The sequence below is a fragment of the Lontra canadensis genome, unplaced genomic scaffold (genome assembly GCF_010015895.1).
Source record: "Lontra canadensis isolate GAN:19392208 unplaced genomic scaffold, GSC_riverotter_1.0 scaffold30, whole genome shotgun sequence".
NCBI lineage: Eukaryota > Metazoa > Chordata > Mammalia > Carnivora > Mustelidae > Lontra > Lontra canadensis.
In genome coordinates this window covers 16503723-16529071 of record NW_022631024.1, presented here as the reverse complement: position 1 = coordinate 16529071, position 25349 = coordinate 16503723, and the positions used below count along the sequence as shown (strand labels likewise).

General features: G+C 56.2%; 1 protein-coding gene across 13 annotated transcripts in view; it reads left to right on the top strand.

The window, feature by feature from the left end:
• RAPGEF1 (Rap guanine nucleotide exchange factor 1) overlaps positions 1–11938 on the top strand; it is a 132300-nt gene extending 120362 nt beyond the window's left edge. For 10 of the 13 annotated variants that reach the window (XM_032866122.1, XM_032866119.1, XM_032866128.1 and 7 more), the window contains 11 exons: positions 1257–1332; positions 3531–3615; positions 5444–5536; positions 6448–6633; positions 7307–7391; positions 7534–7628; positions 8832–8910; positions 9004–9105; positions 10239–10336; positions 11191–11319; positions 11609–11938. In XM_032866122.1, coding sequence (XP_032722013.1) covers positions 1257–1332; positions 3531–3615; positions 5444–5536; positions 6448–6633; positions 7307–7391; positions 7534–7628; positions 8832–8910; positions 9004–9105; positions 10239–10336; positions 11191–11319; positions 11609–11759 — 1179 coding nt within the window. In that variant the 3' untranslated portion in view covers positions 11760–11938. Of the gene's footprint in view, positions 1–1256; positions 1333–3530; positions 3617–5443; positions 5537–6447; positions 6634–7306; positions 7392–7533; positions 7629–8831; positions 8911–9003; positions 9106–10238; positions 10337–11190; positions 11320–11608 lie in introns of all 13 variants that reach the window. The other 3 variants (XM_032866117.1, XM_032866118.1, XM_032866124.1) reach the window with 1 other exon arrangement.
• The last annotated feature ends 13411 nt before the right edge of the window (positions 11939–25349 follow it).

Here is a 25349-nt window from a genome sequence, read left to right as displayed (position 1 = left end):
GAGCCCGCGTAGGGTGCTCAGCACGGACGCGAGTGCAGCGAGCCCTCAGTAGCATAAGCTTCCTTCCCGTCGGTATCGACCAAACCAGCCCCTGTAGTTTCGGTGGGAGCCTCAGACTGATTGAGACGTCTCTGGCCTGCAGCCGCCTCTGTCCTGTGCCTTGTCAGGAGGACCTGGGCGATTCTGGAAACCCAGAGGAACGTCTTAATACGCTCACCCTGACCCGGCCTGCGGGGTGACTGTGTTTCTGGGCTCTGGCTGCGCGGCGGCACACACACAGAACAGGCAGGGCGGGGCTGGCGGGTCCCTGGGGCAGCCAGCTTCTCTGCAGAGAGAAGTGATGCTTCGTGACCCTTGCCAGAAAAGTTCTGAACAATTGGGTCATGGGCAGCTGCCCTCAGCCTTAGCTGGAAATCCAAGATGCTCTCGGGACTCTGGAATCCAGGGGTGAAAACATGGACGCCCTGGAGAGGCAGGTGCATCTCCGAAATGGAGGGCCTGGGGGGCTCAGAACCAGAGGCGGAGGGGCAGGGCCCGGTTGTCAGGCAGGCCTGCCAGATGACTTCTGTCTCTGGCTTTGGGCAGGTTTATGGGCTAAAACCTCTGTTTGGCCGCCTGGAAGTATGACTTTTTCCTTAATTGGCAAAGGGTAGCCGATAGCCTCTGTAAGCAACATCTGGGACAATTAAACATCTTTGTGACGCTTTACACTCCTTTGAGGGCTCCCTGTACAGGAACTTGTAACATGACAAGTGACTCTTCCTTCCACCTGGGGAAACAGATGTAAATGTGGGGAGGCTTGCTGCAGTTTTAGGAACATGACCGTACTCGGGCTTAGCTCTGCTGCCCCTGTGGTATTGTTGGGAGTGGCTGGTGCAGTCCTGCCTGCCTCCATGGGAGGGTCCCACCGCTCCCAGCGTGAGAACGTCCCTCCTCATGTCCCTGTCCCCTGGCTTGGTGAAGAGGGAGAGATCTGTTGGTGCCATCGTCCCTCAACTCTGCTGTGACCCAGCACAATGTGCCCTGGTATCTGGCCGGCTCCCAGGGCCGTCCGCCTCCCAGATGAGCTCTGGTCTGCGCGGTCTTCGGAGTGTGGAGTGGCCTCTGTGCCCGGTCATGCTGCTCCCAGGCAAGGGAGGGCGGGGGCAGGGTCTCTGCAGTGCCTCGGCTCGGTCGTCTTCTTCTGCTTCGGACTTCCTGATCGGACTCTGACGGCTGCATTCCGCTGCACGCCCTCCTTTGCTTTGTCTTTGCAGGGTGACGACGGGCCAGACGTCCGTGGCGGGTCTGGAGATATCCTGCTGGTGCATGCTACTGAGACAGACAGGAAAGGTGCGGCAGCGCCCTGAGCAGGGGACTTGGTCCTTGTCACTGCTCTTGGGGTGGGCTGGCCCCACAGACCTCAGGGGGTTCCGAACGTGGTCCTGGTGACCTGCAGTCATTGTGCAGAGAGCCTACCCCTGGGGATGGGACCAGCTCTCTCAGGGTAGGCCCTCCGTGGGTGCAGCCTAATGATGACCCCAAGGGCCCCCAGGGGCCGTGGAGAGAGAGCTTCAATGCAGAGCTCAGCACCTCAGGTAACAACACGTCCGATACTGTTAACCTTCCAGCAGCATGTAGGTGTAGCTGTTTCTAGTTTTCCTGATGTCTGACCCATTATGTTATTCCAGACACCAGACAGAGTTTCACTTGTGGCCTCCACGAGGAGACCCCGGCACGTGTTCTGTCCGGAGCTCAGTCTCAGGACAGTGGTGGCAGTGTCTAGGACAGAGTTCTGACCCCTCAGCACGTGGCCACCCCATTCAGTGTCCTGATCGCATTAGCAGGGCTGGGAAGGCAGGGGACCTAGTGTTGGGTGGACTCTGTGCTAGCTATCTGGTCCGGCAGGGAGGGGAGAGGAAGGGCTGTGACCTTGACCTCGACCTCCACCAGGAGTGCTGCAGGTCCTGCCATGGGGCCCCCCCGCACACTCCTTTTCCTACTACGTCTTTGAAAGTTATTAAAAAGGGGATGTGACAACAGTATTAAAGCCAATTGTGTGAAAAATTAAAATGCCCCAATCCAGAAACCCTCACCCACCAGTTTTATTTTTATATATGACCATGTCCCTGTTTTACAGTAAATTTCCCCAGATATATTACACAGAATGGTTTGCGGAATTTTTAAATTACAAAAACAGTACAGAAATGGTCACATTGCAGAAAATTTGAATACTAGGGAAAAAGAAGAAATGATCCCAACAAACTTACCATAGCCATTACTTTGCCCTTTGGGGTTTTTTCACCCCCGGTTTCTTTGGACTAGGGCAGAAGCCCAGTCCTGGGGACTGAGTTCAAAGCCAGGCACGTCCTGTCCCTTCCCAGCCTCAGCAGACCCGCCTGTTTGAAGAGGTCCCAGTGGGCAGGGAGAGGTGCAGAGTTGACGTGAGGCCGCAAGGCGCAGGCCATTCAGGAAGCAGCGAGCGTGCTCAGAAGCAGCCCTCGCTCTCCTCCGCAGCACCCCCACCCCCACGCCTGCCTGAGCGCTGGCCTCAGCTGGGCAAGAGGAACAGCTGTCATTTCCATCCAGAGGGCTCAAGGGGGAGCTGGCTCCGTCCTTGGCTCGGGGCACCAAGCGCTGAGGTCCTGTAGGGGCAGCCAGCTGCAGTCCCGGCCAGAGGGAGCCCTGGGTGCAGGGCAGTCCAGAGTCTTCCAGGTGGCCAGCGCCCCCAGGACAGGAGGTGCTGCTGCCAGCAGGGACCTCCACTTGACTTCAGTCATGGAGAGATGTTGAGACTACAGGGAAACAAAGTCCCGTGCACATGGATGGATGGTGGAGGCAGAGTTCAGAGGTCCTGGCCACACTGAACATTCCTTGGGCAGGTGGTTTCCTGTGGACCAGAGACCACCCTGGTGGTTCTCCACTGGATGCCCACGGCTCAGGGCCTGCAGACTTGGATCTCGTCCTCCAAAGCAGGCCCTGGCCTGTGCTGGGCCCATCTCTGCCTCCTTACCCAGCCCATCTCTGAACAAAAGCCCCAGTGGGTGGTGAGCTGGTGAGTTGAGGGGTCCGGAGAGGAGGGGCCTGAGCAGGATGCTGTCGGGCCATGCTGTGTGTTTCCTGCCCAAGAGCCTCCTTCCCAACACCTGGTCTGCCGGCCAGGCCCACCCCAGCCAGACCCCAGATGCCGGAGCAGATGTTGCTTTTGCTTTCGTTTGTCCTGGAGGTGACCAGGCAGGCCAGGGCACAGGAGCCAAGATTCAGCTGAGCCTGGCAAGCTGGGGGATAAGTGAGAGAAGACGGGAGGAGGGGGTCCGTGTCCAGAGAAGACCAGCCTTATCTTTGGCCTCGCATTATGTGGAAATTCCCAAGATTTTTGTCCCTGGGCCCTGCCATCTCAAGTATTCCCTGTGATTTAGCTTCATAATCCTGCGGATGAGTTTGAGTTATTTTCTCTGTGCCCACGGTCCGAGGTACATGCAGCAGGCGCGCTGCCCGTCTTTGTCCCCTGCCAGCAGCAAGCGTCAGTAATCAGTTGTTCTTTGCTCTAGATTTGGTCCTGTACTGTGAGGCCTTCTTGACCACCTACAGGACCTTCATCACGCCGGAGGAGCTCATCAAGAAGCTGCAGTACAGATATCCTTCCCCGCGGCGCCCCCGCCCTGGCCCCACGCCTCTGCCGGCTCAGAGCCTTCGGAGGCAGCCAGGAGAGAGAGGGCCTTGCCTGCCTGCTCCCCGCGCCCTAGCTTCGGGGCCTCGGGCCAGGCTTTCTCTTGCAGTCCCCTTCCTTGTCTGAGTGCTGAGTGAGGGACGTGCGGGGCCGGGTCACGGGTGTGCTGACGGCAGCTGCGGCCACTAGGGAGTCCTGAAGAGGAGTTAGGAGCGGCTGACTCACCCCAAGAGGGAGCACACGCACAGGCCCCTGCAGCTCCTGAGCCGAGCCCCAGGCCGCTGAGGTGACAGGTCCCAAGTGTGCGGGGCTTAGGGGAGTCAAGACTCACATGAGCAGCCTCGGGGGAAGGCACAGCCACTCTGCCTGGTGGCAGACCCCGCAGCAGACAGACCACGTCCAGACAGAATTGGCCCCTACCCCTTAGCTGTCTCGGGCTCGCCCTTTCCAGCGTGACTCTGCAGTAGCGGTCACGGAAGACCCCGGGCCCTAGGACCCAGCGTCCTTGACTTTCTCTCAAACCTGCTCCTCCTGCGGAGGCTAACCAGAGCTGCTGCTCTGAACCACAACCCGCCCTGGCACCCGGCCCCGCCCCCTCCCCATGTCACAGCCCACGACTGCCATCTGCCGGACAGCTGCTGCTGCTCGGGCCAGGAAGTCCTGAGTCCTACGGCGGCCTCCCTCCCTTTCTGCGTGCCCTGAGGCTCGGCCTCTTGTCTCCCCCGCACCCTGTCGCTCCTTTCACTGTCCCCGTGCCCCAGCCCTAGAGGACCTGGTCCCTCGAGAGGGAAGGAGACGGTCCTCACTGCAGAAACATGTTCCTTCAAGCCTCACGCGTTCAGTTGCTCCCAGGCCTGGCTCAGCAAGTGACAGTAACTCACACTTAATAAGAACTTCTAGTGTCAGGCAGGATGCTAACTAAGCCCATGCGCGTGGAGGCTCATTGAGCTATGAAACTACTTGCTTTTTTATAAAACGTTTTTATAAAACTACTAGCACGTTACTTATGCCGTTATGTTACTACTTATCACGTGACTCGGGAAGCAGCCTCAGAGAGCCTGAGTGACCCACACGGCAGCTCGGTGGGCGAGGGGCCACCCCGTGCCCCCACGCTCCTGAGCTCCGGTCCCGGCACCTGCCCTGCGTGACTGCTGCAGGCATCCGTGGGGACGTCGCAGCACCAAGGTCCTGGGCACAGCTGCCTAGTGAGCCCTGTGCAGCAGGCCCTGGGGTCAGCGCTGTGAGGCTCCTTCCTGAGCACTCGTGGATCCCTGGAGAGCGGCAAGGAGAGCCTGGCAGGGCCTGGAGAGTTGACGGTGAACACGAGGGGATGGTGAGAGTCTGTGCTCCTCCAGGCAGAAACCATGACCTTGGGGAGGAACTGGAGGTGGTCGGGTGTGTGGCTGCTGAGGGGAAGGAGTGTCTGAAGCTCCAGAGTGGGCCGGGAGGGGGCTCGGGGCAAGAGTGCAGGAGGCAGCTGTGGGCCACGCATCCTCCACCCAGTCCCATTGAGAGGGTGTTCAGGGCATGTGGATTCTGACCACCTTTGACCACCTGAGGCCCAGCCGGGCAGCCTGCAGCGTTTCCGTAAGTCCCACGGGCAGCTTGGGGGCCCGGGGGAGACCTGACAGAAGGGCAGTGGAAGCTGTCCCACGAGCATAGCTCCTGGGGGCGGGGGCCTGGCTCCCAGGGCTCCTGCACATAAGCACCCTGTAAGCGGCAGCTGGGACAAGGTAGCGCCCCCCCCGCCAGCCCTGCCTGTGTGAGAATGGCTTTCCGTAACCCACACTCCACGTACGAGAAGTTCTCTCCCTTTGCCGACACATTCAAGAAGCGTGTCAGCAAGAACACGTTCTTCGTGCTGGTGCGGGTGGTGGACGAGCTCTGGTGAGTGCTTGTGCCCAGGAAGTGGCAGGGAGTCCGGCAGGCCTGGGGCACCCCAGGGTTTCCCATCGGGGCTGTAGGCTTCCTTGCTGAGACCAGGACATCCTGTCCCGTTCCATCTGCCTCCCCCAAGCGGCGTGCCCACAGAGCTGCCCCGTGCAGCTCTGGGTCGGGCTCGTGCTTGCCCACCTGAGCAGGACTCTGGGGAAGAATGAGCCAGCCACCCAGACCAGGCACGGGCCACACCGATCTCCTCGTGGGGCCATCCCTTGCACGTGCAGCTTAGGCCTGGTCCCCAGCAGCCACAGGGTCAGCGGGCAGGGGCGGCCTCCTGCTGTCACCCAGCACGGCCCACCCTGACTCAGCACTCACTTAACAAGCGCACGTCCAGCTGCTCCCTCTCCTGGGTCTGCAGAGCCGGGCTGAAGGAAACCTCGGGCCCTGCCTTCAAGGCATTTCCGTCCTGCGGGGAGAATGGCCTCCACCCTGGACGGCACCGAGACTGACCACCGAGCATAGAAAGCGCCGTGTGGAGGGAGTGCGGGAGCGTCCTGCGGGCGGGGGCCTCAATGACTCACCACCCAGGGGACCAGGGGCTGCCTCAGGGTCTGGGCTGGAGTGGGACGGTCTCCCTGGCCCAGGCCTGCACGTGGGTGCTGGAGCTTGTCCCGCGCCAACAAGCATTTGCTGAGAGTGTGGCCGTTCTGTGTCACCCGTGGGACCGCTCCCAGTGCTTCTGAGGTGGCCGTCTCGACACCTTTTCTTGCTCTCTTCCCTGAAGAGGTTTCCGAGCTCTGCTGGTCGCTGCCACATGACCCTTGGGTATTCTGAGGTGGATTGTGGGCGCGGTGGTAGCCGTCCTCTTCCTGGGCCGTGACACAGGGCCCCTCACTGTGTGGCCCTTGGTGCTCTAGCCTTGTGGAGTTGACAGAAGAGATCTTGAAGCTGCTGATGGAGCTGGTCTTCCGCTTGGTGTGCAGCGGGGAGCTCAGCCTGGCCCGCGTGCTCCGGAAGAACATCCTGGACAAGGTGGACCAGAAGAAGCTGCTCAGGTGTGCCAACTCCGACCAGCCCCTGGCAGCCCGGGGTGTAGCCGCCAGGTGAGCCGGAAGAGGACAGGAGTGGTGCCTGGTAGCCATCCCCCAGCCCTAGAGCCCCACGTCCTGGTTCTGCCCAGACCCTGCAGCAGGAGGTCTTCTGGACAGCCCCATGGCTTCCCCAGGAGCTGGGCTGCTTCTCCAGGGGGTCATGATGGGTGATGTTTAAAATTCCCCTTTTTAACCAGGAAGCGGGGGGCACTTACTGGGACAGGAGACAGGTGCACGCATTTCTGCTGTGGTCGGCTCTTGTCTTCCCGGCACTGATGTGGCAGCTGTGCGTGCTCAACCGCCCCCACCCCTGCCCGCCCTTTGGGCCCTGCTGAACCTTCCTATGAACCTGCCACAACCTACTCCGTTGCCGGTGGCCTGGCCAGCAAGCGTTTCAGCCTTCATCCCTGTGGCACCGTCTGTCCCCACTGGGCCCCGGCCGTGAAGTCTGGCCGAGTTCTCACGCAGCACAGTTGTCTGTGCTGAGCCATGGGACCCACCCAGCAAAGGTGCCATGGTCCCCGACAAGAGTGCAATCTGGTGCTGCCCTGCCACTGGCCGGCTGGGGGGCCAGGCTTGGGGCAGCTGCTCTCTCTGGCCGCCCAGCTGTGAGGCCTCAGGACAGCACCCAGCCAGCTCCCGTCATCCCTGTCCCCACTGCTCATCTCATGTCTCTGTCTTCTAGGCCAGGGACTTTGCATGACTTTCACAGCCATGAAATAGCTGAGCAGCTGACCCTGCTGGATGCTGAGCTCTTTTATAAAATAGAGGTATGCAGTGAAGCAGGGCTGGGGGCTGCGGAGAAGGCTGTCCCCTGCCCCGGGATGAGCAGCTGCTGCTGGTCCCTCAGCAGGAGAAACTTGCCAGGAAGCCAGAGGGCTCTAGTGCCATCCAGTCTACTTCCTTTTCCAGATTCCTGAGGTTTTGCTTTGGGCAAAAGAGCAGAATGAGGAGAAGAGCCCAAACTTGACCCAGTTCACGGAGCACTTCAACAACATGTCCTACTGGTAAGAAGGGGCAGCTGTGCGAACCCCCAGCGGTCTCTGGCAGCGTGTCGGGCCGGGTGCCCGAGCTCTCCCTCCCATGGGAGGAGGTGCCCCTTCCTCCCAGCTCCTTCCGAGGCCCTGGGCATTACTTGAGAACTGCAGGCAGCAGAGAGCCCGGTGGCGGAGGCGGCGGCTGCAAGGAGTGCCAGGAGCAATTGGTAATATCTGCCGTAGGCGGCCGCAGGGACGGGTGTCTGCGGTGCCACTCCGCGCTGGTCACTGCCCAGCTCCCCACTGCCAGGCAGCCTCAGGGCTGAGCCCCACAGGATGCTGCCTGAAGAAAACAGCAAAGGCGTGCGTTCTATTAATACTTTAATTAGGCCTGAATTCTTAAAGCAAAATGAAGCCCAAAGATGTGCTTATACCAACATGTAACAGAATGGTGAGCTTTTCAAGACATGATCTGAAGGTGCCCCCAGCCTCTCAGAGAGGGGGTAGCCACGCAGCCAGCACTGCGCCCACTGCTGGAACATCTATGAGTTGTTAAACGTGGCGAGGACTGCTTGTTGGAGGGCACTTGGGTCATGGCCCACTTTGCCAGCTTTGCTTCCCACCTCACAGCAAGTGCTCCGCTCCCCAGCAACGGGAGCTGAGCCATAGCAAGCCACCCTGAGAAGCGGTGGTGTATAGGCTGGCGGACACTGCACGCAGCCCTGAGCCCCGCCTCTGCCATACCCCTCGGGGGCTTCCGAGGCGGTGGCGCTTGCTCCAAGTGCCCTGGCAGTGGCCCCCCGTGAAGCCACAGGGTCTTCAGGCCATGGTGAGGTCCTCGTGCGAGGCTGGGCTTGTGGTGGCCGCCGAGGTTCTCAAGGTACCCTCCCAACGCCATGCTCCCTCGTCTCCTAAGCGAGTCCCGAGGCCACAGGAGGAGCATTTCCAGACCCAAGAGTGCTGGGGTCCGTGCTCGTCAGGAAAGTCCGCTTGGATGCTCCAAAGCGTCCATCAGCACGCGTGGCCCAAGGTCCCCGTCACACTGTGTGTGACCTCTCGGCCTGTCCCTGGGATGCTGTGAGCTCCTCGAGAGCAGAGATGGGGGGCTGTGCTTGGTGTCCCGGAAGCCCCAGGCGTGCGGTGCAGGTGTCTGTCCCTCTCCACCAGGACCACCTAGGGGTCTAAAAGGAGACCAGTCAGCTCAGCCAGCTCTTCTGCCCTTTGGTCTTACAGGGTCCGGTCAATAATCATGTTACAAGAAAAAGCCCAGGACCGGGAGCGGCTGCTGTTGAAGTTCATCAAGATCATGAAGGTAGCAGCGGCTGCCGTCCCCGGAGTCCGCTCCTTCGAGCCCCGCCCAGGAGCCCTGGGCCTGCCTCACGGCCGCCTCTCCCTCTCTCTGCAGCACTTACGGAAGCTGAACAACTTTAACTCCTACCTGGCCATCCTCTCGGCGCTGGACTCGGCTCCCATCCGCAGGCTGGAGTGGCAGAAGCAGACCTCGGAGGTGAGTGGCTGGGAGGGAGGCCGGCCGGCCCCTGGGGAGCCAGCCATGGGGGAAGGCACGCAGGTGTCTGCTTGGCTGCCAGCCACCCCCCAGCCCCTTGGCTTGCTGTGGCTTATCTCCGATCTTTGGGTCCGGAGGGGCTGCGTCGTTGGTGCTGGGGTTGTCCCCTCACAGGGTCCTGCTGCCTTGGCTGCGGGCCCGTATCTGGGTCCCCGCTTCACTGCTTCCTTCCTTCTGGAGGGGCTGCTCCAGGCTGGCGGCAGCACTCCTCCTTAGGGACATGCTGTGGACAGGCCAGACCTATTGATTTCTTTAGGGAAATGGCCAAAAGGGCAAGGACGGGGCGGTGTGGCCCGTTTGGGGGGCAGGGAGGTCCCTGAGGAAGGGTCAGTCATACCAAGACCCAAACAGGAAGAATTTCCTGAGAACGAAGGGAATTCCCAGGCAGAGGGGACAGAAGCGTGTAGAGACTGGCATGCACAAGCAGCCGGACAGAGGCCAGCATGGTCATATCACTGGGGAGGGGACCTGCTCTGGACCATGAGGGCCTTGTGTGGGGAGGCTCCTTGAGAAGAAAGGCAGAGCCCACAGGGGCTGGATGTCAGCTGGGCCACCCAGGTGTTATCTCAAGGGGTGACATTAAGGGACAGTTGTAAGTCTACGGTATGGAGAAGTGTGGGACCTTCACAGTGGCTGCCACAGAAACACCTGGGAGGTCCTGAAGAGGACACACGTCAGGGTGCAAAGTAGCTAACAGGTGAAGAGGCGAGCGGGGCGGATGGACCAGAAGCGCCCGCTGTGTGCAGGGGGCGCTCAGGTCACCAGCTAAGCCTCGGCAGCTCGGTCTTGAGTGCGGCAAGGAGCCAAGGCAGGCTCGGAGCCGGGGATGGCACGGTTCCCGGTGTGCTCGAGAAGCCCCCGCGGGTTACAGGGCCGGGCGGCCCCCAGAAGGAGGCCCTGCACCAGGCCCCGTACATGCCACGGGCAGTGGGGGCTTGGAGCCAGGGTTCTGCAGCGGGTACACGCAGGCCTGGGAGCCCGTTCCCACAGTAGGCCCGGTCTCCCTGCAGCCGAGGCAGGGGGCCAGGGAGGAGGCTGGCACCGGGGCCTCACACACGGTCCCTCCCACCCAGGGCCTGGCTGAGTACTGCACACTGATCGACAGCTCGTCCTCCTTCCGCGCCTACCGGGCTGCCCTCTCCGAGGTGGAGCCCCCGTGCATCCCCTACCTGTGAGTAGAGCCCCCGCAGCTTTGCCCCGCTGGCTGCTCCCCGGGGGGACGTACGTGTAGAGAGAGAAACCCTCCCTTCAGGGTTTCCAGCTCAGACGTTAGACTTCTATTTTAATGTTAAACTGTAACAAGGAGCGTGTTTTAAACAGAAAGGAAGGGTCCAATGAAAACAGTCCCGCTCTCCCATCTCCCAGTCCCACTGCTGTTTCCTTCCCATGTCTGCCGGGAACAGGACTTCTCTTCCCCCTCACCCCCGCCAAGGGTCCTCAGCCTTGGCTGCACCTTACAGTAGCCGGAGGGCTTTATAGTCAGTCACCCAGGAGCCCTGAGAGCATTTCCCCATGTGGGAGCCAAGGCATGGAGGAAATGGGGGGACATAGCCCTCATCACATAAGCTGAAGGCAATAGTTGAAAAAGTCAAAGCTAGACCGGTTTGTCATCAGAGCCCTTACTAAGCGGGTAGACACGGGGAACCTCTACGAGGGGGCAGAAGACTCCGCAATGGCCCCGGGTGGGGGGCTGCCCTCCCAGAATGCTACCATGCTTTCCCCGGGGGGTGGCGGCTGGGCTCTTGGCAATGTGTCACCTGGGCCCCATTGCTCACCTTACGGCTTCACGTTCTCTCTGGTGAGAAGCACCTGTTAACACAGAGAATCTCCATGCCTCCGTCACCCTGGGCTTTGGGTCTGCTGTTTTTTTTCCTGTTCATGTATTAATTTTACAAGGCTCCTCCCACACCCAAGCTGGCTTTCCCAGAGACCCAGAGTTTCTAGGTCAGGAGTTCACACAAGAAGAGACCAACACAGGCCAGATGTGCTCTCTGGAGCAGTGACCGGGCCTCTCCGTCCTCCCAGGGGGCTTATCCTGCAGGACCTCACCTTTGTTCACTTGGGCAACCCAGACTATATTGACGGGAAGGTGAATTTTTCCAAACGGTGGCAGCAGTTCAACATTCTGGACAGCATGCGGTGCTTCCAGCAGGCGTGAGTACCGGGGCGCTCGTGCCTGGCCCCCCGAGGTGCGATGGGGGCAGGGATGAAGGAACACCAGGGTCTGCATCAAGGTGGTGGCCCACCGCATCCAGGGAGACTGCAGTACGGGGGGGCCCGAGGAATGGGGGTTCCCTAGGGCAGCTTGCAGAAGGGCAAGCGGGCTCCTGCCACCAGCTCTCCACCTGTGGGGTGCTCGGGTGCTGGGACCACACGCATGGTCCCTCCGGGAGGCCATTGAGCTGCTGGCCCCACGCCGGTCCTGACTGGAGGCCCCCCACAGGCACTATGATATCCGAAGAAATGATGACATCATAAACTTCTTCAATGACTTCAGCGACCACTTGGCGGAGGAGGCCCTGTGGGAACTCTCTCTGAAAATCAAACCTAGGAACATCACGAGGAGAAAAACAGACCGGGAGGAGAAGACCTAGGAGCAGGTGCCGTGAGCGAGGAGAGCGCTCGAGAGAGGCTCTGAGGGCTGCCGAGACCGGGAGCGACTTTGGACCTGGCCCCGGGGCAGGCTGCACGTGTCCGGCCCCAGGGCTCAGCCAGCCCTCTGCTGTGCCGGGCAGGAGCCCCAGCCTTCCTGCTCCCCTTCCCCACGGGAGCAGACACCAGGCCCACCGTGGAGCCAGCAGGCAGGTCTCGTTCCTGATTTGTGAGCCCGTGGTTTGGTTTTGGTTCCGGTTTCTGCTTTCACTTCCGTATTCCTCACCCCCCCCCACCCTCGCCTGGGAGCCGCACAGGGAGAGCGGCAGACCAAGGCACGCCGGGACTCTCTCCACCCCTCCCTTAGGTTTTAGGGTCCTGAATCTGCTGAAATGACAAATGAGTGGACGCTGAGAGGTGGCGGGCTGTACCCCAGGGACTTTCAGTTGGGTCGGCAGAAAGCAGAGAAGACCCAGGAGGCTCCTTTTACTTTCCTTTCCCGGCTTCTTAAATGCAAGATGGTGTGAGCTTTTGACGTGGCCCAGAAAGGTTCACCAGGTGGCCTTTCAGTAGCACTGGGCTGGGGCTCCCGTCACGGTACTGGCCCTCAGAACCGTCCTCTTCCCGTCCCTTCCTCTCCCCGACCACCTGGCACTTGGGGAGCTGGGAAGAAGATGGAGCTAGGGAGGGTGGAGGTTTAGCTGAGCGGGGGGCCAGGAAGTCCTCCTGGGTGAATGAGGTTGGAGAGTGGAGGGGCGTTTCTGTCCTGGGGGAGGTCAAGGTCCCTCCTCTGTCGCTTGCTGTGTGCCTTAAACTCCATCTCCTGTCCCCTAGCCCCCGTGGGCTCCCCTCCTACCTTGCTCCATCCTGGTGGGGCCAAGGGGTGCCTCTCCGACCTCTCCCCCATGCGCAGCGAGCTCTGCCCGATTTAGGACAGGGCGCCCCGCCCCAGACGGGGGCTGCCGTGGCTCTGGAGGTGCCTGTGGAGGCTGACTGGCCCGGCTCCTACCCCCTGCCCTGGGGCCCGCTCGCGCTCCCCATCTTCCTGGTTGGAAACCACACTTGCTGGTGAGGTGGACTGTCGGAGGCAGGTTCGCAGGGTGGTCCCGCACACAGAGGGCCACTGTCCCCCTGCCCCTTGGGTCCTGGTTTGCTGACTGAGTGCTTGCTTCTCCCGGCCTTTACTCGGTCAAGCAAATGCCAGGGTCGAACTTCTTAAACAACCGCGTCACTTTGAGTCTCTCCTGGGTCCTGAGCAGCTTTCTCCGCTCTTGTTTGGGGTCCTGGACCTAGAGGGGAGGACGTGTGAAATGCCAGTGGCGCCCCCTCGGGCACCGGTCTGGCTGCGCGGGCCGAACGTGTCACTTTCTTATTTAAAGCGTGTGGCTGCTGTTCTTCAGCAGTGCAGGGCCAGGGGTCCCCTCACTGAGGTCGCGTCCTCCCCCCTCCCGTCTTGCCCCTGCCTGGCCCGGCGCCGCCAGAGGCTGCTGCATTCGGGGGGGCCGAGGCCCAAATATTCATGCGGGGTCCCGTCCGCGGATGGGGATGGGGGCTTCACCCTCCGTCCCCTCCCCTCTGGGAGCCCTGCCAGGCAGAGGGAGGCAGTGTGGGGGACGCGGCTCCCTGCGTGAGGACTGCAGGGGCCGTGTGCGGTTAACTTACTGGCTGGCAGGCTTCCCACCCTGTGCTAGCCGCGCATCCGGGCTCTGCTCGGCCTTGGGGACCAGGACCCGGTGTTCCCTGCGGCGGGGGGGGGGTGCTGGAGCCAGGGAGGGGCGGCCGCACGCCAGGTCAGGAGGAACCCAACCTTTGAGAAGCGCCTCCCTCTCCCCCAACTCCACCCGTTCCCCCGTTACAGTGTAATATATATGTATCCCCACTAACCTGGCTGATGGTGGTATCTTCCCGCAGACATTTCAAACCTGTAACTTTTATACGAAAGGAGAATAAACACGGATGAAAGCTGCGTCCACGTGACCATTCGAGCTGCCCCCACGGGGGGTGGGACAGAGGCCACCAGCCCATCTGGAATTTTCCCTCCTTGGTCTTGTGCCCCGTAAGTGGATTAGTGCACAAGTCCCGTACTGCCCCCCAGCCTGCTGGTCGAAACTGAAATTTCTAGGGTAGAATTCTGGGGGCACAGAGGTACCTGGAGCTACTTTCCAAAGCCCCCAAAGCAGGGTCTGTGAAGGCGCGCCTTCTGTACCATTCTGTGTCCTGCCCGCCCCGAGGCAGCATGCACAGGCTTGGAAACAGCCCCACACGTTCGGGTTTCTGTGCTCTGACGGGGCTACGTCTCCTGCTACGCTGAGCCCTTGGACTTCACCCCAGCCTGTGTGTCGCCCCCAGCATCTGAGAGAGAGGCGGTCAGCTGCTGAGTCCTCTACTAGTCGCCAATATCAAGAACTAGCCTGGGCTGGCCCCTCTCCTGCAGGTGACCCGGAGGTCACAGGCCGGGTGCAGACACCTGTGCTGAGCCTGCCACCTAGAACCACAGGGCACGCCTCAGCCTGGCGAAGCGCCTGGGTCCCACCGCCACCCCCACATGGCACAAGCAACCTGCGTGCTTAACCCAGCAGCTCAGGAGGTGCAGAGGACCTGAGAATGAGACCTCCCTACCCCCACCCCATATGCAGACCTCAGATCCGTGTCCGGCCCTGGGAGGGGTGCAGTGGCTCCACACAGCTCCCTCCAGCCGCGTGAGAGGCAGACCCCGCACATTCACGGAAGCCACCCCCCTTCGTCGGTTCGTCTTACTCACTAGGGGTGCATGACTTAGGAGCCCAGTCAGGCAGGGCGTGGGTCGTTCTTGTCCCGCATTTGCTGGGGACGCCCTGGAGGTACCTCACCCTTGGCTAACATGGGCTCCAGTCCCGGTTCTGTAGTGAGAAGCCACGTGACCTTAGGTAAGTGGCCCCCGCACTGCTGCCCGGGTTTCCCAGCTGGGGCTGGGGTGATGACAGCTTTTACCTCCCAGGTCTCTGAAGGCGCAGTGAGTTAATACTTGGAATGGGGTCTGGTAAGACTACTTCTCTGCACACACACAGAGGTGTGGGTCCCAAGCACTCCACAGACCCCTTTCCTTCATTCACTCTCAACTAAATAACCCCCCCCCCCCCCCAGCGAACCATGACAGCCATGGTAAATGCCACATGAGGAGGTGCCTGACCTCCGCTCACAGACCTCCGGTCCACACAGGCTCACCAGCAATTCGTGCCGAACAAGTCGCTTTAGTCTTATGCACACGCGCCTAAGAACAAAAGGGGGAAACACCTCTCAACTCGTCGAGTAGAACATAGTCTTGACATCAAACCCAGACAACCGTCCAAGAAAATTATAGGCAAATACTTGCACAAAACTTCTAGAATAATTTTAGCAACCCTAAGCCAGGAGCATATAGAAGTCCATACCCCCTGACCACGCTGGGCTTACCCTTAAATGCAAGGATGGAATGTCAGCGAGCTGGTGACCATTCCAGACCTTCATGCTCCATAGCTTATCCAGGTGCCCCCACCTGGTGCCCCTCTGCTTCCTGGGCACCAGGGAGACGCTCCTTCCCAGCCCCCTGCAAGGAGGTCCATGAGACCCAAGGGGCCAGACACGTCACTTGGGCCTGGGAACTCAGCATGGGTGCCCCCTTCATGCTCACTCTTTCCCCACCCTGACACACTTCGAGTCCAGATGCTGAGATGGCAGAGCTCTAAATGGAGGGAACCAGACAGGGACCACCCCTACCGTCCCCCACTCGACTTCACGTAAGAAGTGACCCTGTGCGAGCTAACCCACTGGGATTGCTGGGTTTATAAACGTTCACAACGTGGCCTAGCTGCTCCTGAGTGTACCATGCGAACAAACTGAAGGAAGAATACCATATAATCACCTCGGCAGTCAGAAAGGCCTTTGTTAGAAATGCGACACCCATAATTTTCATTTAAAACTCTTAGAAATCAAAAACTTCCTTAATTGATAAAAGTCACCTTCCAGAAATTCCATGCAAACGTTATACTTAATGTTAAAATACTCAGAGCGTTTCCGTTAAAATCAGAACAAATTAAGGACCCTGCTGTCACTTTGTCCATTGCTCTATTGGAGATTCTAGCCAATGCAGCAGGAAAAGGAAAAAACGAGATTACTAAGAAAAAGCTACCAGGCTGGGTGGCTGGCTGGGACAGTAGAACGTGCGACTCTTCATCTCATGGTCTTGACTTCAAGTCCCATGTTGGGCTTTAAAAAAAAAAAAAAAAAAGAAATTTAGGGCCGCCTGGATGTCTCAGTTAAGCATTCAACTCTTGATTTCAGCTCAGGTCATGATCTCAGGGTCTTGAGACTCAAGTCCTTCATTGGTCTCCACACTGAGCATGGAGCCTGCCTGGGATTCTCTCTCTCTGCCTGCTCACCCCCAACTTGTGCACTGTCTCTCTAAAAAATAGTAATAAAAAAGGAATCCTCGAAGGTAAGTAGCTGTGCAGTCAGGAAAAAAAAAAATGATTATGTTCCAATATACAACCAACAACTAAAAACCAATTCTTGAAGGCTCCCACTTATGCTGGCATCATAAGCCTTAAGTGAAACCATTAACCTCCAAAAAGAGGATGTAGCAATTGTAAATACTTTTGTACCAACACAGGAACACCTTTATACACAGCAAATAATAGACCTAGAGGGGGAAAAGGACAGCAATAGAATAATAAAGGACTTAAGTATGCCACTCACATCAGTGGACAGATCAAACAGAAAACCAACAAGGAACTGTCTGCCTTAAAGGACACATTAGACTGGATGGACTTGATGGAACATTCCCTCCCAAAGCAACAGAATACACTTCCCCAAACACACATGCAGCCTCCCCTAAGGATCATACCTGTCAGGCCACAAAACGAGTCAATGAATTTAAGAAGTCTGACGTCCTATGAAGCGTCTTTCCTAACCAGAATGATGTGAAACCAGAAACCGGTTACAAAAAGAAAACCGGACAAGCGTTATGTGGAGAGTGAGCAAGCAGTGGGTCAAAGGAGACATCAGAATACCTTGAACAGGGCTCCTGGGCGGCTCAGTCAGTTGAGCGACTGCCTTTGGCTCAGGTCGTGATCCCGCATCCGGCTCCCTGCTCAGCAGGGCGTCTGCTTCTCCCTCTGACCTGCCCCCCCCATGCACTCTCTGTCTCTCATTCTCTCTCTCTCTCTCATAAAATCTTAAAGAAAAGAAAATACTTTGAACAGGGCGCTAGGTGGCTCAGTCGGTTAGGTGTCTGCCTTCGGCTCAAGTCATGATCCTGGAGGAGCCCCAGGATCGAGTCCCGTGCTGGGCTCCCTGCTCAGTGGGGAGCCTGCTTCTTCCTCTGACCCTCCACCCCCATGCTATCTCTCTTATTCTCTCTCAAATAAATAAAATCTTAAAAAAAAAAAAGCCTTGAACAAATGAAAATGGAAACACAGCGTACCAAACACAGGGTGCTGTAAAAGCAGTTCTAAGGGGGAAGGTGATGGGAGAAAAGTAAGATAACCTGATTTGTGAACAACCTCAGCTATTAGGAAAAGAACAAATGAAGCCCAAAGCTAGAAGGAAGGACATAACAAAGATGGGAAATAGAGACTAAAAAAGAAACAAAATGAACCAATCTGTAGCTAGACTCCCCAAGAGACTACTCAGAAATGAAAATGATATTACAACTAAAAAGGGGAGAGGAGGGGCACCTGGCTGGCTCAGTCAGTAGAACATGGGACTTTGGATCTCAGGGTCATGAGTTCAAGCCCCACATTGGGCTTAGAGCTTACTTAAAAAGATAAAAATTGATGTTACAACAGATACCACAGAAATATAAAGAAAAATAAAGAGACTACAATGAACAATTATGTAACAATGACCGGGCAACCTGGAAGAGATAACGAAGTCCTACAAACATACAAGACAAAATTGTGAAAATACAACAAAACCGAATAGACCAGTGAGTGGAGGAGACGGAGTCCATCCATCAAGAACCTCCCAACAAACCGAAGTTCAGAAGCACGTGGCCTCACTGGTGAATTCTACCAAACAGCCGTCCTCCTCCAACACTTCCACAAACAGAAGCAGAGGGAACACATCCACACTCCGTTGACAAGGCCAGCGTCCCCCTGATAGCAAAACCAGACGAGGATGCCACAGAAGAGAAAAATCACAGGCCGGGGCGCCTGGGTGGCTCAGTCGGTTACGTGTCTGCCTTCAGCTCAGGTTGTGACCCCAGAGTCCTGGGATCGAGCCCCGCATCGGGCTCCCTGCTCAGCGGGGAGTCTGCGTTCTCTGCCTGCCGCTCCCTGGCTTGAGTGTGCTCGCTCTGTCAAATAAATAAAATTTAAGAAAAAAGAAAATCACAGGCCAACAGCCTTGACTGACACAAATGCAAACATCCTCAGTAAATGAGAGCAACCCAAATTCAACAATGCATTAAAAGGGTCGTGCGCATGATGACCCAAGTGGAATGGGATCCCAGGGGTGGTTCAGCGTACACAAGAATCAGGGTGATCCACTCACTACACTAACAAAGGAAAGGAAGAAAGTCATAGAATCATCCCAACAGATGCAGAAAAAGTGACAGAAGTCAACATCCATTTATGATAAAAACTCAACAAAGTGGGTGTAGAGGGAACACACCCCAGTATAAGAAAGGCCACCGACTCGGACAAGTCCACACCTGGCAGCATTCTCACTGGTGAAAAGCTGAGAGTCTCCCTCCAAGCTCGGGAACAAGCCAAGGGTACCCACTCTCGCCACGCCGATTCAACTTAGTGCCAAAGTCTTCGCCGCAGCAATTAGGCCACAAAAAGAAACAGAAAGCATCCGCATTGAAAAGGAAGAAGTACAACTCATCATCTGCAGATGGCATGATAGTATATGTAGAGAGCCCTAAAAGTTCTGCCAAAAAAACCCTGAAGCTAATGAATGAATTCAGTGAAGTTGTAGGATGCAAAACCAACACACAAAACACCGACTGCATTTCTAGTCGCTAATGAACTATCAGAGACATTAATAACACATTTACATTGCATCAAAAAGAAAATACCTAGGATTGAATTAACCAAGAAGGTGAAACACATGTACTCTGAAAAGGAGATATTAATAAATTGAAGACACAAATAAATGGAAAGCTACTCCATGCTCGTGCGTAAGAAAAACAGTTAAAATGTCCATTCTAGGGGCGCCTGGGTGGCTCAGTTGGCTAGGCATCTGCTTTTGGCTCAGGTCATGATCCCAGAGTCCTGGGATCGAGCCCTGCATTGGGCTCCCTGCTCAGCGGGAAGCCAGCTTCTCCCTCTCCCACTCCCCCTGCTTGTGGTCCCTCTCTCGCTGTGTCTCTGTCAAATAAATAAATAAAACCTTTTTTTAAAATGTCCATTCTACCCAAAGCAATGCACAGATTATTGCTATCAAAATCCTAATGGCATTTTCCACAGAAATACGGGGATCCTAATATTTGTACAGAACCAGAAAAGACCCTGAATACCCAAAGCAGTCTTGAGAAAGAAGAACAAAGCATCACACTCCCTGATTTCATACTATATCTCAAAGAGACTGTAATTAAACACACACACATCAATAAAACAGAGAGCCCAGAAATAAACCCATGCATATATGGCTGATTAATTTACAGCAGAGGAGCCAAGAACAGACAGTAGAGAAAGGAGAGTCTTTCATTAATAGTTCTGGGAAGGCTGAACAGCCACAGGCAAAGGAATGAAACTGGATGTGGGCTCCTGGGTGGCGCAGTCAGCTACGCATCCAACTCTTTCTCTCCGGTCAGATCTTGAATCTCAGGGTCATGAGTTCAAGCCCCACACTGGGCTCCACACTGGGTGTGGAGGCTACTTAAGAAAAAAATGGAACTGGACCCTTTCTTATACTATACACAAAAATTAACTCAAAATAGAGTAAAGACCTGAATTTAAGACCTGAAACCATAAAGCTGCTAGGGGAAAACATAGGCAGAAAGCTCCCTGACATCAGTCTTGGCAATGATTTTTTGGATTTAACACCAAAAGCAAAAGCAACAAGAGTAAAAATAAGCAAGCAGGACTACATCAAACTAAAAAGCTTCTACAGGAAAAGAAACCATCGACAAAATGAAAAGGCACCATACTGAATGTGAGAAAATATTTGCAAATCATACCTAATGTGGGGCTAATATCCAAACTACACGAAGGACTTCTACAGGTTCGTGGCAAAAACCGATGTAATGAGCACGCCTGGGTGGCTCAGTCCGTTAGGCGTCTGCCTTCATCAGGTCATGATCCCAGCCAGGGGCCTGGGATCGAGCCCCGCATTAGGCTCCCTGCTCAGCAGCAGCCTGCTTCTCCCTCTGCCCCTCCCTGCTGCTTGTGCCCTGTCTCTGTCAAATAATTTTTAATTCTTTAAAAAAAACAATAAACCAGGGGCACCTGGGTGGCTCAGTTGGTGAAGCAGCTGCCTTCAGCTCAAGTCATGATCCCAGGGTCCTGGGATCGAGCCCCACATTCGGCTCCCCACTCAGCGGGAAGCCGGCACCTCCCTCTCCTACTCCCCCTGCGTGTGTTCCCTCTCTCATTGTCTCTGTCAAATAAAATTTTTTTTAAATCTTAAAAAAAACAATCCGATGAAAAAATAGGCAGAGGATCTGAATAGACATTTTTCTAAAAACGTACAAATGGTCAGCAGGGGCACGAGAAGCGGCTCAGTACTCACCATTGGGGGGTGCAAATTAAAGCCGCAGTGAGCTCTCGCTTCACACTGGTTAGGACAACTAGGATGCAAAGCAACAAGTGTTGGTGAAGGTAGAGAAAAAGGAGCCCTGGTGCAGAGCTGGGAGAGCAAACCGGCGTAAGCCCCATGGAAGCCAGCGTGGAGGAGCCCAGAAATACTGAAAGTAGAACTACCCCATGGCCAGCGAGTCAGCCCACACTTAGTTATCCAGAGGTGACAAAAGCACCAACTCAAAAAGATACACACATCGCTGAGTTCACTGCTTGCTCCGGGGGGCCAGAGGCAGAGGATGGAGGCAGGCAAAACAGGGGGAATGGGTCAAGAGGGACAGACATCCAAACCTCTGGTTCTGAGTCACAGGGAGAGGACCTACAATGGTGATGGAATCCGCACTGTACGGCGTGTTTGAAAGTCACTAACAGGGTAGATCTTCAAAGTCGTCATCTAACTTCGTATGGTGACACGTTAACCAGACTCACCGTGGTGATCATTTCACAGGATACACAAATGTCGGACGCTTCCCTATACACCTGAAACATGCCGTATATCAGTTAAACCTCAGTGTGTACATTAAAAATGATAAGATTTTTTTTATTTAAAAATACACTGAGAGAGGGACATCTTTTGTGGGTGGGAAGAGTAACTTTCTTAAAGATGTCATTCTTTTCCCAGTTAATGTGTACATCAGAAATATCCAGAGAAATTCCAAAAAGATGTCATATAGTCCTTGACAAGTTAATTCTAAAAATGTATACGAATTTCTACTTCTGGTAGATGCAGACTTGGTGGTTCAGACCAGCCCTCCTGCGAGGAAGGCTGTACAGAATATTTTCTTTTTTTTTTTTTAAGATTTTATTTATTTATTTGTCAGAGAGAGAGAGAGGGAGAGAGAGCGAGCACAGGCAGAGTGGCAGGCAGAGGCAGAGGGAGAAGCAGGCTCCCTGATGAGCAAGGAGCCCGATGTGGGACTCGATCCCAGGACGCTGGGATCATGACCTGAGCCGAAGGCAGCCGCTTAACCAACTGAGCCACCCAGGCGTCCCTGTACAGAATATTTTCAATCACTGCCTGAATTTGTCGGAAAGCCAGCCAACGAACGAATGCTTGGTCCTGGCTTTAGCAGGAGACAGAAACCCAGAGAGGTAAGCCTGACACTTGGGGCCACATAGTAAAGGCACGTGCCAGTTCCACAAGAGGAAGCTGGGACGTTCTGCAGCGCTTCTGATCGCAGGGGATTTAAAATACAAGTCTGGAACTCCCGCTCCGCGCGAAGGGAGAGACTATGAGTACACCGCCCTGAGGGACCGAGCCCGTGTCAAATCCTCTCTGTCCCTGAAAGCGGATGCCTGGCGTCCCCGGCACCTGCCAGAAGCAGGTAACGACGAAGCCTCACGGGGGGAGGCGGCAGCATCCCAGGCCTCCGGTCAGTTCTCCAGTTTTTCACATACAATGAAAACCAGGGATGCAAGGAGACAAGCAGCACGAACAGAGGAAGCCCCAGAACGGGACGCCTAAGTGGCCCCCGTGGCTGAGCGTCTGACTCGGGTTTCAGCTCAGGTCCTGACCTCAGGGTCTTGAGATCGAGCCCCACACCGGGCTCCGGGGCCGGAGCGGCTCTGCTGGAGACTCTGTCCCGGCTGCTCCTCCCACTCATGCTCTCGCTCTCTGTAAAATACATATAAACCAGCAAAATATTTTTAGAAAAGACCCCCCAGGGCTGGGATTTGGAAAGCACGGTGCCTACTTGTCCTAGGCGTAAGGCAAGATTGAGAATTTGGGTGAACAACTAGGAAACAAACAGACGCCGAGTGGAAATTCCAGAACCGAAACATCCAGTGAGTGACCGGAGAGCTCCGTGAATACGGTTCCCGGAACCAGGACCCGCAGACAGAGGAGGGGCCCCGGCAGGAGGAAGCGCCCAGAGAGAAGCTGGACGCCCCGGCTGGGCAGAGACCCCGGCGGGCCCAGAACACGCCTGGATCCAGACACCGATGCTGCGCTGGGTGTCAACTGGCCGAAAGTGAACTGGAAAATTTTTTGAGAAAAATAAATAAAAATGTAAAAATAAGTTTAAAAAAATAAAAAGCCGAAGTGGAACTGGGGCACCAGAAGGGCAGGGAGAAGGTCAGAGCACCCGGAGCCGCGTCCTTGCTTGTGGGCGCCCCAACGGGACCCATCTGAGCGCCCGCCCGCCCGCAGCAGGCGGCACAGACGCCCCCACACGCCAGGGCGCTGCTCCACGGGAGGCGACCTGCCGTCCCGCGACGACGTGAGCGAACCTCAAAGACGTGGGCGCGGAGGACGGCGTGCGCCCCGCGCCCGCGAGCCGTGCAGAGAGGCGCGTGCGGGCCCGAAAGCGGCCGGGGCTGCCCGGGGTGCAGCACGCAGACGGCACCCGCCGGCCGCAGCTTCGGGGCGATGGCGTCGCTTGCAAACTGGATGGTGAGGACAGTGACTTCCCTAAGTACAACGCAACGGTGCGCAGAGCGAGGGAGTTTCAGGATCTGTACGTTGAAGCTCAACAGAGCTATTTAAGAACAAACAGAACCCCAAAACTGGCCGTCCTGGTTATCAGTTTGCTGCTTCTCATGCCCAGGTCTACGCTTCCCTTGCATCTCCCCTTCGCGTTTTGTCAGAGGCGAGCCAGGAGGAAGGCGGCAGGACGGGCGGCTGGGGTTGGGGCGCTCCGGCCGCTCCTGCCCCGGCCCCGCCGCTGTGAGACGCACGTGGCAGAGACGTCCGTGGCGTCCGGCCCCGCCACGCACCCACCGCCTGCAGTCCCGGCAAGCTCGCAGCTCGGCCGGGCCGGGGACCAGCACTGCGGCCCCCAGACACGACAGGACGTGTGCCACCCGGCTAGCAGGCAGCTTCCCAACTGCTCACGCATGCTCGCCCACCAGCGTTGGTCCATCTGTCCCGCCGAGGATCAGTCCTGCTCACCCCGGCCCCGCTCTGGTCTGGGCAACACCGTGAGTTTCTGTTTAACCGCATCTTCGCCGGGGACCTCTAGATCCCGGCCCTGGGAACTGGGCCCTCCTACGTCTGCCTTCCTTAGGAATTCACCCTCAGCCCTGGGGTAACTCTCATCATTCTCCTTCTACCTTCCTAGTTCTCTCCTGTCCTAGTTCATAATCCTTTATATTAACCTTTCTCTGTTCAAATTATTCCATCGTTTATGTCTCCTGATTGGTCCTTGGGTAGAAAAATCAAACCCTAGATTCAAGAAGCCTTATCCCAAGCAGGATAATTAAAAAGAAATAGTATCTAAGCACAGCACGGTTAAACTTCTGAAAACCAAAGGCAGAACATCTTAAAGCAGACAGAGAAGCAAGAAAAGGGTGCATTAGCTTCAAAGGTACATGATTGACTCAGCGAAAGCAAGGGAGGGAAGTCGTCGGAATGAGATCTCCGAGTGCTGAAAGAAAGCAACCAGCCGAAATCCTACACCCACTCCAGGTATCTTTCAAGAATGAAGGTAGAAAGGAAGACATCATCAGCCAAAAACAGGATGCGTCCTCAGACCGACACCAAGAAAAACCAAAATCATGTTTTCAGGCAGAAGGAAAATAATGCCAAACGGAAGGTCGGACGTACAGGAAGGAATAAACAAAAAGGAGCCAATGTGCAGACCGACCTAAAGGCGCAGCAGGCGTGTAAGACAACAACACTGTCTCATTTTAGAGACTCAACACTCCTAACGAGGGTGGGGGCTCAGGAAGGAGACGCATGGAGGTGTTCTGGAATTAGCTCTCGAATGGTCTAGGAAGAAGATACAAGTGCTAAGAACGTTTGGCTTTGAGAAGAGAAAGCAATATGTAGTCTCTAGGGGACCACCGGAGCTGCAAAAGGAGGTCTGATTTCCAAGCTAACAGGAAGAAATGGAGTAACACCAGCTGATCTAGAAGGAGGCAGGAAAGGAGAGAGAACGAACTGTGACACAAGTAGAACCAGGAGAAAGCAAAGAGTAGGGTGGTGGGATTCAATCCCACCCAGCTCCACACCCAGCGCGGAGCCCAACACAGGGCTTGAACTCACGACCCTGACATTAAGCCCGGAGCTGAATGGGGCGCCTGGGTGGCTCAGCTGGTTAAGCATCTGCCTTTGGCTCTCATCACCATCCCAGGGTCCTGGGATCAAGCCCCACAACAGGCTCGGCAGGGAGTCTGCTCCTCCCTCTGCCTGCCACTCCCCGTGCCTGTGCTCGTGCTCTCTGTCAAATAAATAAAATCTTTAAAAAAAAAAAACAAAAAAAACCTGAGCTGAGATTGAGAGTCAGACTCTTAACTGAGCCACCCAGGCCCCCCCCAAACACATTTTTTTAAAGATTTACTTATTTGAGGGGCGCCTGGGTGGCTCAGTGGGTTAAGCCTCTGCCTTTGGCTCAGGTCATGATCTCAGAGTCCTGGAATCGAGCCCCACATCAGGCTCCCTGCTCGGGGGGAGGCTGCTTCCCCCTCCCTCTGCCTGCCGCTCTGCCTACTTGTGATCTCTCTCTCTGTGTCAAATGAATAAATCTTTCAAAAGAGTAAGATTTACTTATTTGAGAAAAACAGATAGCATGTGTGTGCACGTGGGGGGACGCAGAGGGAGAGCATCTTCAAGCAGGGTCCCCACTGGGCATCCGACCAAGACTTGGACGGCTCAACCTGAGCCGTCCAGATGCACCAAACACGTTTTTTGTTGCTCGTGGGTGGTGCAGTCGGTTACGTGTCCCACTCTTGGTTTCGCTCAGGTCATGCTCTCACAGCCATGGGATCAAGCCCCGAGTTGGGCTCCCCACTCAGTGCGGAGTCCGCTTCACAGTCTTTTTCCCTCGCTGCCCCTCCTACTTGCACACACCCACTCTCTGTCAAATAAATAAATACAATCTTTAAATAAGT